The sequence below is a fragment of the Callorhinus ursinus genome, unplaced genomic scaffold, assembly GCF_003265705.2.
Source record: "Callorhinus ursinus isolate GAN/ISIS: 27379988/994484 unplaced genomic scaffold, GSC_fseal_2.0 scaffold5, whole genome shotgun sequence".
NCBI lineage: Eukaryota > Metazoa > Chordata > Mammalia > Carnivora > Otariidae > Callorhinus > Callorhinus ursinus.
In genome coordinates this window covers 63,215,717-63,235,331 of record NW_027397067.1, presented here as the reverse complement: position 1 = coordinate 63,235,331, position 19,615 = coordinate 63,215,717, and the positions used below count along the sequence as shown (strand labels likewise).

The window sequence follows — 19,615 nt, the reverse complement described above, 5'->3', positions numbered from 1 at the left end:
AGGGTTGTTCTTCTTCCTTTTTTCCTTCCTCCCATCTCTCTCTTTCTCTCTCTCATTCTTTCTTTGGCCAGGCTATTCCAGGCTTAGGCTGAACCCTGTCAGTGATCTTAATTACTGGAAAGATGGGGTTAATTCCTGTCTCGATCTGGCATCTAGCTTCCTGTGCGGCAGATTCCAATTCCCTCTTCAGGACTGTCAGAGTGAATGTCTCAGCTACTGTCTTGCACTGGAGAAGGGGATAATCACCACTATCCCCCCGAGCAGCTGGGAGGATTAAAAAGATAATATACATAAAACCGCTTTGGGAATTGCAAATGTTATATAAATATATGCTTAAAACAAAAGAAAAAGAAAGAGGGCTTGATGAAGTGTTGAAACTGTTGAAGTGCTCTGACTAAATCTTTCAAAGAGGAAATTATACGCCTAGACAGAGCTGCACTAGCCTGATTATCCAGGGTCAGCTGCTGCAGCTGTGAGCAATTTACCCACGTGATTATCTGGTTTCTATCTCCCTCCATGTAAGGAAAAGATACAGGGTAGCAGCTAGAGCGGTAGAGGGAGATACTTGATGTGAGTAAAGAAATGTGTTCGGCGCATTTGCAAAGGTTACGCAAAAATCTCAAGGTATCTGGTCATTGTCTGGGGAAAGGGAATCGTATATGTTATGAGCTAACCATTTTTATGGTTACATCTGCCAGGCAGTATGAGCTGATGCAATAAAAGCTGGGGAATTTTTTCCTAATCTTATGGAGCTTATAATTAGGGTCCCGTCGTCTTCAGCGGTAAGAGCCAGATTGCCGGGATTTGAATCTTGAATCCACCATTTACCAGCTCTTGTCTTCAGCAAGTTACTTAACCTCATCTTTAAGATGGGAATAATCATGATACCTAACAGTTATGGAGAGGAATAAATGAGTCAATGAGTAGAGTGACTAGAACAGTGGCTGGTACATGGGAGGGGCTCTATAAATTTTAACTGTTATTTGCTGTTGATCAGATTGCATACAATAGCGGGTACCTGGGGGCCATAAGCAGTAGGCGCTGTTTGGAAAGCTTTGCCAACTGCTATTATTGAATTCTCACAGCAGCTCTGGGCAGGAGTTACCATGGCAGCCCTGATCCAGAAGGGCTCACTGGGGGGCACCTGGGGGGCTCAGTCGGTTATGAGTCTGCCTTCAGCTTGGGTCATGATCTCAGGGTCCTGGGATCGAGCCCTGCATCGGACTCCTTGCTCAGCAGAGAGTCTGCTTCTCCCACTCCCTCTGCCCCTCTCCACTCCTTGGCTCTCTTTCTGTCTCAAATAAATAAATAAATAAATAATCTTTAAAAAAATAATAATAATAATAAAGGGCTCACTGGGGGAGCCTGGCCTATGGCTCACGTCCGGGAACTTGGCTTTTGGAAGGTTCCCCAAGTTACTGACTGATAAGGCCACTTTACCCACATGGTGCACTGCATACTGCTATAGCAGCCTGCCTAGATTGTTTGCACAAACACTATGATTTATGGAGAACACGTGCTTTCCTTCGGAGAGTCTGGAATGCGGGTAGTTGTGGCCGGCCAAGCAGGCAGAGCGCACCTCCATAAGCAGCCCCCAACAAAAACCTTGTACTTGACTCTCAAGTGGGCTCCGCCCGAGCAGAAGCACTACACATGCGTTATCACATGGCCCTGCTGGCCGAAGGAGCCAGATCTGTGCGGCTCTGGGAGGGAGGACTCAGGAAACCTGTGCCTGGATCTCTCCAGACAACACCTGAGGTATCTTTTCCCCCTGAGGCTCCTTCTCTGTGTCCTTTCACCATAATAAATCTTAGCCCTGAGTCCAACTCTATGTTGAGTCCTTCTAGTACATGTGGGAGGTCATATGCTCTCCCCCACAGAGTGAGTAAATAACTCTCAAAGGTGTATAATGTGACTCTAATTTCATAAATCCCAAAACCTAAGGAATGGAAGAATTGAGACGTTGACATGGTCACTCAGCAGGTGGAGGAACTAGGACCTAATTCCCGTCTGTCTCCCTCCCAAGACAGTGTTCATTCCACTGTGTCAGGCAGCCACACCCAGTTACATACATCCTGCGCCAAGGAAAATGTCTGTCTGAGGTAGTTTACTGGTTAGCTATACACCCTTGGGAAAAGATCTTAAGGACTCTACACTTCTGAATTCTTCACTGTAAAACTGTAATAATAATAATAATAATAATAATAATACCAATGTCACAGAATTGCTGTGAAAATTTAATAAGATTATATCTCATATATGTGAAGCATATACACATTAAATATACAATATATTAAAATCCATAAAGTATTTAGCCCAGTACCTGGTATACAGCAAACCTTAATAAATGAAAAAGCTGGATAAATATGTGCATATGTGGTCAACATACATACATTTGTACCAATATATACATATATGCACGCATGTGTGCGTATATACACACAGACACACACACACAATACATACATAGGCTTCTAAGTTAATGATTCATCTCCACGTTCTGTCTTGATTACAGAACATTATTCACCATTTATAAATGAAGCTAGTTTAGGATTTCATAGCAAGACTGATTTTTATGTCTACTGGTTTCAATCTAGGGAACCACACTTACCCAGAAACTTTCTGGATAACCTAATGTCTGACTTTCTTTAATATTTAAATTGTGAAGTTAACTATTAGCTGGAGAATTCAGAGCTTTGCTTAAGACACTAACTGTATTTGTCATTAGCTCTAACATACACATACGAGGTGGCCACGTTTTCATAACTTAAACGTAGAACCTGTAATCTAGCAATGAATTGCTGGACTGGGAAACTGGGACTTCCTCAGATACTCTGACGTCTACATATAGAGAATATTCAATCCTCCTGAAACTGTAGAAAGCAAACTTCTGGGGTTAATATTTGCTCTCAGTAATGCCTTCTTTTATCCTTTGCATTACAACTTTACAGAGTTTTATGGTGATAGCATTATGAAATTACAATGTAGTTGAAGTATAATTACTAGCTCCTGGGAAGTCATTTGGAAACAATTCCTGGCACCCTCTCTCTTTGCTCTGCAGATGTCACAGTATTAGTCAGTAAACTGTAGTTTAAGAAGCTGGTTTTCTCTGGCACTTGGTATCACCAAGTTTTCTGTGTATAGCAGAGACAACAGAACTAACTCTAACCCAAATGCACCATTTTTCAGTGTGGAAAGCCCCACACTCCTACCAACTCTTGAGTTCACACTTATTAGCAAATACCCATTTGGATGTTATTACCCGAGCGGCCTCAGACAAAATCTTTAGCCTACTGGTGCCTTGGTTTCCTTTTCTGTAAAACGATGAGAATAAGAACACCTGCCCTATAGTCAACAATACTATATTGGGCACTTAGAAGTTTGTTAAGAAGATTGACCTCATGGTAGGTTCTTATCACAATAAAATAAATTTAGCAATAATAACAAAAAGCATATCTGCCTCAAAAGAGTTTAAGAGGTTTAAATAAGTCAATATTTAATGAAATCATTAGAACAGTGCCTGCCACGGGGTGTAAAATAAATAAATGAAATGTACAGTACTTTTTCTGTTCGCTAATTGGTTCTATTCCACATTCGAGTCCCAACAAGACTCTAAGATGTCTAGGGCCAGAGACCATATGGGCACCCTACTTTCTACCCAGCTACCCACCCTCAGTGAGCTTAGCACAGTAGCAGACATATGAGGCCATCAATAAACGGTTGTGAGTTTAATCATGGCAAGGTCACATAGGAGAAACCACCCTGGAATATACTGAGTGGCTTGAGTGCCTCTCTGATCAATGCCCCTGGGTCAATGGGTTTCAAAATACTTGACCCAGCACACAGTAACAATTGGTATGTGGCAAATCAATACACACATGAATATGTCCATATGTTTATATAATTATCTTACTGAAATCAAAGTTTTACAAAACAATACTTAACCTTACTACGTAAACTATGCTCTGATATTTTCTATCCTAGTTAAATCCTCCAGTCCAGTGCATCTCAAACTTTAATGTGCCTTCAAACCACTTGGGGGTCATGCTAAAATGTAGATTAGATTCAGCAGGACTTGGTAGGATCAGAGATTCCCGTGTTTCTATCATGCTCCCATGGTGACACTGTATAGTCCCTAGACCGTACTTTGGGTAGTAGTCATGCTGGGAATGGCTCTCTAAATTGATTTCACAGCCCACTAAAGGGTTGCAATCTGCAGCTGTAAAACACTGCTCCAAATAATTCTGAAAGTGCCTTTCATCTCTATAATTCTATTATTATCTTCCTAACCTTGGGATAGAAATCCGAGGCCTGTGCAGAAGTAGAGGTACGGGAGTTCACAGCAAGAATGACTCAAGTAGGGATGCCTGGGTGGCTCCGTTGGTTAAACGTCTGCCTTCGGCTCAGCTCACGATCCCAGGGTCCTGGGATCGAGTCCCACACCAGGCTCCTTGCTCAGGAAGGAGCCTGCTTTTCTTTCTGCCTGTCACTTCCCCTGCTTGTGCACGCTCTCTCTCTCTGACAAATAAATAAATAAAAATTAAAAAAAAAAAAAAGAATGACTCAAGTATTACCTTTCCTATTGACTTTTAGGCTGATAGGCTTACCTGGTTCTCAGCCCTGTCCTCACTGTTCAGAACATGTATCTTGCAGCTATGTTAATAAATTGACTGAGCACCTATTAAGATCAGGGCATTGAACTGAGTGCTTTATATCTACCACATCTATTCCTACAACCACCTGTGTAGATATTCCCATTTTATAGATGAAAGAAGGCAAGTAGCTATAACTGGTGGCGTTGGGATTCCAGAGCCTATGTTCTTGCGATAGCCAGCCTCTGGGATGGCTCCAGTGATCCTTGCCTCCTGGTATTCACACCCTTGTATTGTCCTCTCTCACACCGAATAGGGCTGACCTGGTCACCCATGGAGTACTGAGGAAATGACAGTTGTGTGATTTCCAGGGCTCACTTAGAAGATATTGTAGTTTCTGTCTTACATTCTCTTAGATTCTCCCTCCGCAAGAAGCCAGGTTGCCAGGTCCTAAGAATTCTCAAGCAGCCTTATGAAGAAGTCCAGACTGCAATGGACTGAAGCTTTCTGCCAACCTCCAGCACCAACTCGTGAGATTGTGAGCCATTGTGGAGGTCAGTCCTGTGGCCGGTCAGGCCTTCCGATGACAGTAGCCCTCGACTGACATCTTTGCAACCTCACGAGAGACCCTACCCCAGAACCACCCAGCTAAGCCTCTCCCAACTTCCTGACCCACAGAAACTGTGGGGGGTAATAAACATTTATTATTGTTTTATACCTTTAATGTCTGGGGTAATTCCTGATGCAGCAATAGATAACTAATATCATTCTTAACCAATAGTTTATGCTATCATCATTATGAGTCAGCCCTAAAAGGAAAGTCAAACTCTTATGAGGCCTATTGGATGAGCTCTTCATTGTGGCAGCTTGCACCATGGTTCAGCAAATGTTCATCATCCCCTTGCAACCAACTTTGTGAGGAGCATCTACTTCCCATCGGGACTGGACCAGGTGACTTGCTGTAGCTAACTGGACATGGGTGTTAAGGATGTTAAATCGCATCCGAACAGAAGTTTTTGGAGACCCTATATGGATCTGCCTGCCCTCGTTAGCTTCTGCCCTCATCTATGAAAACACTATATCCCAGACAGTAGATGTTCCTTTAGCCTGGGTCCCAGCATGAGAATGCACGGCCAGCCCAGCTGAACCTGAGCCCAGTTTGGAGACAGGCCAAGCCGAGCCCAAGCCCATGCAGAGGCACAACTGACCTACAGACCCATGAGTGAGAAATAAATGCTTGTGGTTGTAAGCCACCAGACTTTAGGATTGCTTGTTACGTCGGCAGACGCTGCCCCACACACTCACCATGCTGTATGATGCCGTGTTCCATAAGCCGGTGGCACAGCTGCTCTGCCTCCTTCCGTGTGGTGGCCTCTCCTTCCTGGACTAGCCAGTCCAGGAATTCAGATGCCATGAAGGTGCGCTCATACTTGACCCCTTCCTCCTCCCTGGGTTGCAGCAGTGTGTTTTCAGGGCTCATCAGCCTGGGAGGAAGGAAGGGAAGAAAAATAAACCTACACAGAGGGAAAATAGCTCCTTTGAAATCCTACATCCTAGGTTCCTGTGAAGTCTCACGGCAAAGTTGTTAGACAGATGTGGCCATCATGTGCTGTTACAAATGTAATTTCTAACAGAAGGACCTGCTTCAGGAGTGAACAAGATGCATTTTCTCCTGGTAATTAAGGAAAAAAAAAAAAACAACTGGTGGGGTGCCTGGCTGGCTCAAGTCGATAGAGCATACAACTCTTGATCTCAGGGTTGTAAGATCAAGCCCCACATTGGCTGTAGGGATTACTTAAAAAAAGAAGAGAAGAGAAAAGAAAAGGAAAGGAAAGGAAAGGAAAGAAAAAACCAACCAACCAGGAAATGTAATCCAAAACCCACATTAGCAGACTGCATTCAGTTTCGCCACCTTGAAAAAGACAATTTATTGACCCAGCCGCACTCCACCTTTCTAAAAAGGTTAGTATTTCTTTCCTAAAGGAGTCACTCAGTTTCACAAACCACTGGGCTAACAAGACGACTGCTACGGATTGAATGCTTGTGTCCCCTCAAAATTCATATATTGAAATGTCAACGCCCAGTGTGATGGTACCTTGGGAGCTGGGACCTTTGGGAGGTGGTTATTTCATGAGGGTGGGGCCCCCACAACGGGATTACTGCCCTTGCAAGAAGAGACAGAGGGCTTGCTTCCCCCTTCTTTCTTAAGGAGGATATAAGGAGAAGACTATCTGCAAACCAAGGAGAGGGCTCTCACAAGACACCAGACCTGTGTGGCGCCTAGATCTTGGACTTCCCTGCCTCCCAGCTCTGAGAAATAAGAGTTGGTTGTTTAAGCTACCCAGTCTGCGGCATTTGCAGCCAGAACTGACATAAGCCACTCCTTCACAACACCCCCGTCCCCACAGAGCTTGTTTCTCACGCCTCCTTCTCCAGCGTTCTCCAACTGCCCTCGCTTCTGTCCTCACCACACCTCCGAAAAAACTCCTGCTGGGGCTGGAGTAGTCTCCCTTGCATCCATATATGACGGGCATTTTGTGGATCCGCATTTTGGTTGACGTTAACAGCATTAGATGCGACTGACCATTTCCCTCCCCCAGAGGGGCATTACCCTGTCCTGGTTTCCCTCCTACCCCTCTGTTCCTACCTCCTTCTCAGTTACCTTTGTATTGGCTCCTCCTTGTCTCCCTGGACTTTAAAGGCTGGAATCTCTTGACATTCGGTTCCCCAGATACCTCTTTTCTCATTGCTTAGTCTCTCAGGGAAGTTCTTTCATTCCCCTGGCTTCAACTGCCATCCATGCCCCCAAAGATCCCCAAATTTATGTCCCTGGATCAGGACTATATTCCCAACTCCGGGCCTTTGTATCCATATGGACTTCTCAAAGACACCTCAAAATCAATAAACCCAAACCTGAACTCAGGTTCGTCCCCCAAACCTAGTCCTGTGCCAAGGAGTGCTTCCATCATCCCGCCAGAAAACAAGACAGCATCCTTTATGCCTCCATCTTCCTTATCCCCCCGTCCAGGCAGTCATAGGAATTGTGAATTTTATGTCCCAAATCATACTCATATATGTCCAGGCCTTCCCATCTCCAATGCTGCCACTACCTTAGTCCATAATACCAATACCTTTAGCCCAATTACACTGGTTTCTTCATTAGACTTCACTACGTACCCACTCTTTTTCTCAACCCAACCTCAAGCATCTAAGTCCAGACATAGCAATTAAATTTATCTTTTCCAAACTCAAACCTGATAATATCCTCCTCCTGTTGAAGATACACTTCAGTGGTTTCTGATTGCTTTTAGGCTACAGACTGACATCCTTTATATGGCCTCTAATGCATGCATTATCTTTCCCTTTACCCCTTTAGGATCATTTTCACCTCTGACCTCATTGTGCTTCAGAGATGGTCTTCTTATAGCTCCTCAAACATAGCATACCTCATCTGCCACAGGGCCTTTGAATATGTCATTCCGGCAGCTGGAATGGTCTCCCCCACCTTTCCACTATTCTATTCCTTAAACCTACTTGACTCCTCATCCTTTGTTATCTCAGCTATCCTCAGGTCTCCATTAGGCCATCTCATTGTTCCCTGTACAGTCTGTGTGATTATCAGATTAAAGGCTACCTCCTCTACTCAATCATAAGCTCCAATAGGGTAGGGCCCATGTTTGCACACAACTTGGTTCAATGGAAAATGAAACCCCATAAAATGCCAAAATCATTGTGTCATCTTCCTCTTTTAAAATGATTCCTGATAAGTTCCTGTCTTCTGTGTGAAAGTTTCTTTCTTTTAAAAACCATCATTTCTTTTCAAACTAACAATAATATGGACCACAAGATGTACCGTTTCATTCTAGAACAGGAAAAACCCTTAGAGATCACTGTGATCCAACCCCCTCTTCATCCACGTGAGAAAAATGTCACTAATACATTATATGTCAGTTATATCTGAATTTCCAAAATGTAATTCACATCCATATGAGAAAAAATTGAACGATAGCATTCAGTGTTGCGGGTAGGAAACTTGCTCAAGGTCATGCAAAGAAGCACGTTATACATATTCATAAATCATTTCATTTGGGGTAAATGAACCTCCATACCTGAATGTCCATTCACAGGATTTGCATTTTCAGTGCTTTCAGACTCAGAGCCCAGTTCTGTTGTGGAAAGGACACGGGGCTAGTAATTTGAAGACTTAAGTTTATTCGGAATAGATCACTTAGCTGTAAGATATAAAACAAGCCACTTTTCTTTGTTTCAGCCTCCTTTCTCTCCAGAGTATAATCCTATTTTCACCCATGATTGTGAAAATCATCTGTGAGTGTGAATACAGCAGCTTTACAGTATAAAAGATGAGGTATATACAAAGTGTTTCCACCACTTAATAAATCATGGCGTCTATCCCAGGGCAGGATGGATTTGTGCCCAATAGCTATGAAACGACAAGGGAAACTCCTTTGCACTCTCTCCAGTCTTCCCAGAAGAATCTTCAGAGTCCTGTCGTAAAGAAGTCATGGCTGGGCACAGGATTGGGAATCTAGAATTCCTGCCCTGTCGAGAGTCTCCATTTAAGACACAGACGGACCCAGCAGGCTTTTCTCTCTCTTTTTTACAGTCCATCCCTTCTAGCTCAGCGATTTTCCTTTTGGGTGTGGGGAGGACAAGTGGAGAGGGTTTACTTGTGTCACTTCTTGTAACCAGAAACATGACCTGCCAGACCTCTAGAGCTCCTGCTAAGTCTCTGGTGGCCTCTGGACAAGTGGGTGGTTAGCTGCTATTGCCAATGTGAGCTTTAGGAAAGAGACCACTTGGCAGGCCCGCCTGCACTGATTCAGCTTGCCATTTAAAACATTGTCCCCGCCAGCCTTAGTTCTTCCTTATTTCATTTCTTCTTAAAATCAAATAATGTCCCTATACAGGTTCTTCTCTAAGATAAAGACTTTCGTGGGATTTGATTTTGGTACTAATATGTGGTCATAGTGTTAAGGCAAGACTTACTACTTGTTCCAATTATGTTTTGCTATGTAACAAGCTATCCTCAAGGTTGATGGCTTTTAAACAACCACCAGTTCATTATATCTAAGTATTCTTGGGTTGCCTGGGGCTCAAGTGGGCAGTTCCTCTATCACTCTTGCTAGGGGTCCATCATGCGTTCACAGGCAGATGGTGGCTAGGGCTAGGTGTCTGGCGCTGCCACGCTCCTGAGTCAACATAGCCTCTCTGTCCAGTGAGGCAGGCTGGATGTTGAGATACAGAGCTCAAGAGGGAGGAGGCAGATGCTACCAGAACTTGTTTATGGTTTTTATTGAAACCTAATCTACTTACCATACAATTAACCCATTTAAAATGTACAATTCAACAGCATTTATACACAGAGTACACAACCATCACTCCAATCCATGTTAGAACATTTTCATCACCCCAAAAGGAAACCGCATTACAATCACTCCCCACTTCCCCACTGCCCCATCCCTAGGCAAACACTAATCTGTGTTCTGTGCCTACAAATTTGCCTGCTCTAGACGGTTCATAGAAATAGAATCATATAACATGTGGCCCTTTGTGACTGGTTTCTTTCTTTAGCATAATGTTTTCAAAGTTCATCCATTCTGGAGCATGTATTAGTCTTCTATTCCTTCCACAGTTAGTGTGACCAAATAATATTCCATTGTATGGATATACTACATTTTTGTTTATCCATTCATCAGTTGATGGACATTTGGGTTGTTTCCATTTTTGGTTCTTATGAATAATGCTGCTATGAATATTCATATACAACTTTTGTGTAGACATATGTCTTCATATACACCTAAGAGTAGAATTGCTGGATCACGTGGTAACTCTGTTTAACCTTCTGGGAAACTGCCGGACTGTTTTCATAGTGGTTGAAACGTTTTCATTCCCACCAGTAAAGTGTGAGGGTTCCAATTTCTCCACATCCTCGCTAGCAGTTGCTACCATCCACTTGTTTTTCTTAGCGCCATCCTAGTGGGGGTAAAGTGGTATCTCACTGTGGTTTTGATTTCCATTTCCCTGATGATTAATAATATTAAGCATATTTTCAATTGCTTATTGTCTATTTGTACATATTCTTTGGGAAAATGTCTATTCAGAACCTTAGTTCATTTTGAAAACTAGGTTACTTGTCTTTTTATTTTTGAATTTTAAATGTCTTTTTTACATGTAGGACGCAAGTCCATTATCAGACATATGATTTGCCAATATTTTCGCCCATTCTGTGGGTTGTCTTTTCATTTTCTTCCCGATATTGCTTGTAACCCCAAAGTTTTAAATTTTGAAGTCGTCCAAATTCTCCATTTTTCTCGTTTTGTTCTTTGTGTGTTTGGTGTCACAGCTAAGAAACCACTGCCTGGACCAAGCCCAGGAAAATGTATTTGCTCCTATGTCTTTTTCTAACAGTTTTACAGTTTTAGTCCTTACATCTAGTTCCATAATCCATTTTGAGCTAATTTTTCTGTAAGGCATGGGGTTGGGGCCCACCTTCATTCTTTTGCACATGGCTATCCCGTTGTTCTGTCACCATTTGTTGAAATATTATTCACTCTCCATTGAATTATCTTGGCACTCATCAAAAACCAATCAACCAGCCAGGCCTTCTTAACTGCTAGGCTCTGAAGTCACAGAGTGTCAACTGCCCTGAATTGCATTTATTAAAGCCATCAAACTCAGGCCAGACTCAACGGGAGGGGATACATGCACCACCTCTTCATGGAAAGAGCAACATGCGTGCATAGGAAGAGGTGGGAATATTTGGAACCATCTGGGAGAGCAGGTACCACACTGATTTATTTTCATTAACCAACTGAAAGGCCAATTTCAATAGTTATAGCTCATTTACAGTTGTGTGTTTTCTCTTCCTCATTTAATATTTTTTACTTTACTTATAGGATAATTTTAAAAACATGGGATTCAAGACAAATCCAGCTTTAAATCCTAACTCTGCATATGTGTTAACTGCATGACCCTGCTTCCCCAGGTGTACACTGGGGATTATAAGGGTGACTATTTGGGGAGCTCTGCAGCGGGAGTGGGATAATGCATGAAATGCTTCAGTCAGTACCAGCTTCCCCTGAAACACTGGATACATTTTAGCTATGATGATGATGATGGTGATGATGATGATGATGATGATGATGATGATGTTGGTGATGATGATGATGATAATGTTGTGGTGATGATGATGATGGTGGTGATGATGATGATGAAGATGATAATGGTGGTGATGATGATGATCATGTTGGTGGTTATGAAGATGATAAAAGTTTTCTAGATGGAGCCATTATTTGATCAAATCAAAACCCTCTGTGGCAAGACAAATTAAGATTCTGTGTCCGTTTCTCCAGACAAGAATAACAACTCTATTTTAATTAGTAATCGGAAGTGTATACGATGCTCAGAAATTCTTATATTTTATAGAACAAATTCAGTTTTAGTCAAAATTGTCCTGCTCTGGCCTATAATCATGACATAAAGCCACATGCCAAATACGGTGCTAGGCATTAACAATCCTTGCCTCCTGTAAGCATGAATGCAACAGATTTTGATTGTGCATGTGAGTCGATTTCAACCTTTCCTGGATATATATCTGAATTGGATTTCCCAGACTCACTTTAATCCAAGGGGAAGGCAGCATTACAATAGAAGGAACTGCTACATTTAGGGGCCAGAACAGAAATAGAAGTAAGCTGATAGCGATCTCCTTGTGCATTGAAAAAAAAAAATTCAAAATAGTTGAGAAGGCCCTATATAACATGAGAACATAGGTAAATGATATTCAAGGGCACAAGCTAGGGAGAGTCACAATGACCCATGGGCTATGTGGCCAAAAAGGTGCTTTAGGATTTAGAAAGATAGCTTTTTAAAAAGTCCTGTGTTAGCATAATGATAAATTATTTTGAAAGGCAAAATATGTAACTTTATATACATGATAACCATTAAAAATTAAAAATTCATTCACTAAAATATTAAAAGAATTTCTTACTCCTGGGGGTAGTTTGTGAATGATTTTTCTTTTCTTTTTAATGGAATACTCTATTACTCAAATTATTCCCCAGAGAGAAAGTACTGTTTTTGTAACTGGGGAAAATGCTATCAATCAATAAAGAAGTTATATTAAAGGTTAAGCTTTGTTTTTTTTTGTTTGTTTGTTTGTTTTTTTAGAAAGAGAGAGCATGCACACACACATGCACAGGAGAAGGGTGGCAGGGGGAGGGACAGAGGGAGAGAAAGAATATTAAGCAGGCTCCAAGCTCAGTGCAGAGCCCCATGCGGGGCTTGATCTCACGACCCTGAGATTATGATCTGAGCCAAGACCAAGAGTTGGATGCTCAACTGACTGAGCCACCTAGGTGCCCCAAGGTTAAGTTTATATTTAACTGGATGACTTGTTCCTGACAAAATGCTTATATTAATACCCAATACAATAAAGTAGCTCCCAATGTATAAATTATATATTTACATGTATGCTCCCAACATACGTTTGAATGTATAACATTGACTTCTGTGATTAGAAAGAAGGTATTAATCAGGTAGAAATGCTTACATGAGCATTGGTATTTTTAAGTACTATGCTATTATCTATAGAACAGATGTTACACAGATAAATTGACATAATATTCATAATAATTAGACTTGGAACTAGTAATCAGAAAACTATTCATTTAATATTTGTGAGTAAAAACAGTACATACCGGAAAGGGTGAGAAGAAAGAAAAAACAGCATTTTACAGTCTTTGCCAACAAATATCTTTTATCTGCTTTCACTCCTGCTTTCGTCTTCATATTATACACTGAATTGAACATCCTCATTTTCATCTTCATTCCCTACTCATGCTGTTCCCTCACATCTCCTCTCCTTTCTTTCTTGAAGAAATCCAAACTACTCTTCCGAAGGGGAGGGGGCTCACCATGCAGTGATATAGGTTGTTCACTGTAGAAGGAAACCTGGCTTCAGGTAAAAGGAGGGCTAAAGTCCAGCCCTAATTCCTCATGAGCAGTCCTGTGTGGAAACGACTGCAGTAGCCAGAAGGAAAGGGCAAAAAGTTACCTGGTTCTCATTTGCAGTAGGGGCTAAATGACGCAGTGGGCCTCTGTTTTAAAGGGCTGGATTAGGTACTAACTCCTCTTTGAAACTATCCCAACTAAAGTACAGTCTAGACAGCTCTCTCTCTGTTTTGAACTTTAAATCAGTGCATGGTTTATATATCCATTCAATTTTTAATGCACTCCAGCTAAGCTAGAAGCTTCTGAAATATAGACACCATGCCTTAAATGTGTTTATTTCTTAAAAAAAAAAAAAAAACAATCCTGAGCCTAGGGAAGGTGTATACATGAAGTGCTCAACAAATATTTGTTAATCAACTGAGGAAAAACTAAGAATATCATAAGCAACAGGAATAGAGAGGGTGATTTGTCTTTGAAAGGTGAAATTCCTCTTTGCTTGTTATTTTAAATCTGCTGGAAGAAAAACTAGAAGTTTTACCACTGGTTTTATGTTTGAAGAGACTGATATTTTGGAACCTAAGTTGTAATTTTCACATTGCCCGTGGCTTTTAGTGTTGTTGTAGTAAAAATTTTCAGAACTTGAACCAGCTTTAGACAGAAGCCGAGTACAACTGCAAGGCCACAGCTGCCCTAAAAGGGCCACATTCAGCTATGGTTTCATAACTGGAAAATTACACAAGAAGATGAGAAGCCGAGCATTTTTACAATGTCTTCAAAACAATTCCAACCTGTTAGCCTTTTCCAACAACTGTCCAGGGAAGCTGGATTCTAAAACAAATTATAAGTCTCCTTTTAAGGGAATGGTTACTATTTGTATTGAATGCTTCCATAATTATTAGAAAACAGAAACATTTGAGGCCAAAAACAAAGAAAGAAAAGAGGTAAAGAAAGAGCCTTAGGAGACGTAAGAGGAAGCCAGGAAGACAAACTGAGGACAATACCAACTAGGGAAAATATATATACTTTAAAAGGTAAGAAAGTGATTAAAAAACTGAACACAATGACAAGTAGGTGCTACTTTTGTGCATGTTCATGGGCTAGGTGACAGGAGGACCACTTTGTACTGTACTTTTGTGGAAGTGGTGTGAAAGAGGAAGGGAAACAGGCTCTGGTCTCTTCCCAACCAAGATTTTATGTTGTACGATCATAAGACTCCACTCTTAAAACAGATTTAAAATCACTGTTAAAATCATTGATGCATCTGTGGTCAACTGATTTTTAACAAGGGTTCCAAGGCCACCCAATGGGAAGAATTTTTTTTTAACAAATTGTGCTGAGATGATTAGAGAGCCACATGCAAAAAAAAAATGAAGTTGGACCCTTACCTCACACCCTACACAAAAAAATAACTCAAAATATATTAAAGACCTAAGTGTAAGAGCTAAAACCATAAAATTTTTATAAGAAAACATAAGGGTAAATTTTCAAGACTTCGGATTGGGCAAAGGATTCTTAGATAGGACACCAAAAGCACCAGTGACAAAAGAATAAACAAATTGGACTAGATCAACATTTATAACTCCTATACTTCAAAGGCACCGGCAAGAATGTGAAAAGACAGCTCACAGAATGGGAGAAAATATTTGCAAATTGACAATGCATTTGCATCCAGAATACATAAAGAACACTTAAAGTTCAATAATAAAGACAAATAACCCAATTTCAAAGTGGACTAATGATCTAAACAGGCCAGAGAAGATACACAAATGGTCAATAAGCACATAGAAAGATGCTAGGCATCACTGGTCATCAGGAACTGCAAATCAAAACCAACCACAATGAGCTATCACTTCACACCCCCTAGTTGGCTAGAATAAAAAAGTCAGATATTAACAAGTTGTTTGCAAGGATGTGGGGAAATTGGATGCCTCATACGCTATTGGTGGGGATGTAAAACGGTGCAGCCACTTCAGAAAACAGTCTCTCAGTTCCTCAAACCACTACACAATCCAGCCATTCTGTTCCTCACTATATGTCCAAAAGAAATGAAAACATATGTGCACAGAAAAACTAGTACACAAATGTTCATAGCAACACTATTCATTATTGTCAAAAAGTAGAACAACCCAAATACCCATCCGCTGATGAAACTGAAAATCTTAACTATCCATACAATGGAATAGTATTTGGCTACAAAATGAAAGAAGTACTGATACAAGCTACAAATGGATGAACCTTGAAAACATAATAAATGAAAGAAGCCAGGCACAAAAGACCATGCATTTTATCATTCCATTCATATGAGATGTTCAGAGCAGAAAAAGCCATAAGGACAGAAAGGAAATTAGTGGTTGCTTAGGGATAGATGAAAGAATAGGGAAGTGATAGATAAGAGTTAACGGAGCTTCTTTTTGAGGTGATGAGAATGTTCTACAATTGTGGTAATGATTCCACGTATCTGTGAATATACTAAAAACCATTAACATCTATAATATAATGGGTCAGTTATATAGTATATGAATTACATCTCAATAAAGCTGTTAAAAATCATATTCATTCATTAATTCAATAAATATTTATTGAGCATCTTCTATATCCCAAGAGATGCAGAAATGAAAAGACATGGCCCTCGAGCTTAATTGTTTACAATCCAGTGGAAAAGCAAACATTAAAAACCTATGGGCAAGACAGATAAATGCCACAATAGAGTTAGAAGTCTACAGATACGAAAGGGAAGCAAGGAATCTAGGAGTGATCTGGTTGATTACCTTCTCCTCTGCTCTTGCCTATTAGCACAAACGGTTCGAGAGAGGGGGGCAATGAGAAGCAGTCCTGGGTTTGAATCTCTGTACTATGATTTCCAAGCTGTTGTTGGGCTCTATGATCCTGGATCTCTTATTGTATGTAATAAAGATAATAATGCTTACCTCAATGGGGTTGTAAAAACTATAGCTAATCTATAAAAGTGTCTAGAATATCACCTGTCACAAAGTAGCAGTGAACAAATGATACACAGAGGTACATACGCACACCCCGGGGAATAGACCCTTGTCAACTCTTGTCAATCCTCATCAGGTTGTACAACAGTTCAAACTAACCAGAAGAACCAATTCCAGGCATCTGGGGAGAGGAAGTGGCATTCAGGTGACACATGAAACACATAAAAGCCAAAGAAGTTTAATCACTTAAAAAGATATTTTATATTCTAATGAATGCTAACACTGATGCTAATGTCAATTTTGTTTAGAATATTAAATTATGGTAGCCTACAGAGGACAATTTAAAAAAATACTATTTGGGTGATGGTGGGTCCATAAGTGTGTTAAATTTGTGAAAATTTACAGAGCTGCACACTTAGGATAATGTGTACTTTATGAATATTATAGTTCAATAAATTTAAATTTGTAGTCAAAGTTTAAAGTTTAACTACAAATTTAAATTTAATAAAGTTAAAAATCTGGGTTGCCTTTCATTCTGGTCTGAAAGATTCTTTTGTTAGAAGCTCTGAAATTAATAAATGCTTTCTGTCAATTTGGTGCTCTTTTCATTTGGTGGAACAATGTCTTTGCTTACACTCCCCAGCTCTGTGTGAAGAGATGGTTATTAAGTAGGGATGTTTTCATTTAGCACATAAAGCAAGATAAACAATATAGCAACTACACCTCCTGGATTCATCCTGACATTTAAAGACAAAGCCACCTACCCAGGGGAGCTCCCATACAAAGCCTCCAATGTAAGAATACTCTCCTTCCTTAAAAAAGCCCAGCCACGCCTTCCTCTGGTATCACTCCTAAAACATCTACTTCTACTTTGCTCCAAAATGTGCCTCTTCTCTCAGAAGGTCCTGTCCCCTCTTCTACTCTGTGTGTGTTCTTTTTCCCCTTTGCGGCAGAATGTCTGGCATAGCCTCCTCACGCCCTTGATCCATTCACTCTAGAACTTCAACATTTAAAAACAAATAAGCTATTCCCTCTAGAAAGGACTCTGAGTTCTTGATCTCTTCCAGATGTAAGCAAGGGTTGGGGCGCCTGGGTGGCTCAGTTGGTTAAGCAACTGCCTTTGGCTCAGGTCATGATCCCAGGGTCCTGGGATGGAGCCCCGCATCGGGCTCCCTGCTCAGCGGGAAGCCTGCTTCTCCCTCTCCCACTCCCCCTGCTTGTGTTCCCTCTCTCTCTGTGTGTGTGTCTCTCTCTCTCTGTCAATTAAATAAATAAAATCTTTAAAAAAAATTGCAGATGTAAGCGAGGGTCATTGTATTCAAAGCATATTAGAGACGATATTTAATTTCTACAGGTTCACTCAGATTTAAATTTTTAATTTTTAATGCCAATTGTGGGAAAGTGAAGAGCGTGCACTATGAACAATTTCTGCAGGATCACTCTTTAGCAACTGAAGGTTAAAGTATGTTCCTTGGCCCATCTCAAAGTCACTTGCCTTACCTGGAAATTCACGGTGAAACTCTCTCCCTCTTAAGAGGTGTAGGAAGAATTAAGTGAAATAATGTGTGAAAAATACTTAGGATGGTGCCTAGAGCAGAAAGTGTTCAGTAAATGATGGCTATGTTTACTATTCTTATTCTTTGAATGTCTACACTAAGACCCTAGAATGAGCAAATACAAATAGAGTGATCTTAAATGATCAAATATCTACTCCTGGTTTTACTCAAATTGGAACATGCCACAGGTTAGGAAAAAGAGAAAGGGGCTAACCATTGACTTCTTCCCTAAATAAGAATGACCAAGGTCCATGACATCAACGAGCTTCTGGTCCAGCAGGAGAGAATGAGACCCAGCCACTTGGAGAGACGGCTGCTGTAGTTGCTGGGCTAGAACCCAGGGTGAAAGAGGGGCAGAAAGGGAGCCAAAATAATCCACTCTAATCCAACCACACTCCATACTTGTGCAACAGTGGTGACTGAGAGAACCCTGTGCCGATTCCAACCATCACATCATGCACGGCACATGCTCAGAAAAAACGGAAAGAGCAAGTGAATTTTCTACAGAGTGAGAGTGGGCAATTCTGCCTGCCTGCCCACTCAAGGAGCTACATGATAACACAGTTCAGTGCCCAGGTGGGTCTCATGGGCTTTATCAATCAGGGTCCCAGCAGGAAACAACATGGATGTGCAAATGAACTGCTAAAAGGTAGTTCATAATAAAAGAGCTACTGATGCTATGGGCAGGGTTAAAGGCAATGACCAAGTAAAGCTCCCAGACTAGCAGACTGCAGTGATCATTAACAACTCTATGCCTGAGGATTCTGGAGGGAGTGAAGTTTCCAGAGCCTAAAAGAGATGTGGGGAAGGAGAGGGCTGCCTGACAGGACCTGAGACCTTCAATACTGGGGAGGGAACAGAGAAATATTACCCTGACCTCACCGTCCTCGCTCCCACCTACTTCCTGCTCATGCCTCTTACGGACTGAGGCAATGGCCATGGAGCCTGGTGATGACCTCAGTCCATGTAGGTTAGCCTCCTGGGGCACACAGAGGGCCGGGAACCAGAGAGGATGGATCTGGAGAACAGAAATGTCCCGTGTCCAGGCTGGGAGTCTCACCATGCTGAATATAACTTTGGTGTAGAAAGGCAGGTGTTTTTTTATGCAATCTGGGTAATGCAAGGATACTTTTGACTATATGGATTTTTCCTTACAATTAGAAATACAACACATCCTGCCTTAGATGAGGCTCTGCTGAGCTTTACCTCAGTCCTCACAACAAATCTGTGAATTATACATTTTCTTCCAATTTTATAGATGGAAAAAACAGGGTCAGAAAGGTTGAATGTTTCAGTAAGAGGCAGGCCAAGAACTCTAACCCATGCTTCCCCAACTCCAGAAATTTTAAATTGCTTTTTCATTTTACCAAGTTGAAAAGGAGCAACAGAGATTGACTGGCAAAGTGAATGTTACAGAGACTTGGTCCACAGCCCTGCAATTACACGGGATCAGGGAAACATGGCAGAAATAACCAGCACTGTCAACCTCCAGCATCCGTGAATCCAGTCTACTGTTGAAGCAGCAATGCGTTTACCTTAAAATCATTTCTAAGTA

General features: G+C 41.2%; 1 protein-coding gene across 2 annotated transcripts in view; it reads right to left on the bottom strand.

The window, feature by feature from the left end:
- Positions 1-19,615, bottom strand: part of DEPTOR (DEP domain containing MTOR interacting protein) — a 130,405-nt gene that overhangs the window by 65,132 nt on the left and 45,658 nt on the right. For both annotated transcript variants that reach the window (XM_073893155.1, XM_025871046.2), the window contains exon 4: positions 5,898-6,076. In XM_073893155.1, the coding sequence (XP_073749256.1) occupies positions 5,898-6,076 (179 nt within the window). The remainder of the gene's footprint in view (positions 1-5,897; positions 6,077-19,615) is intronic.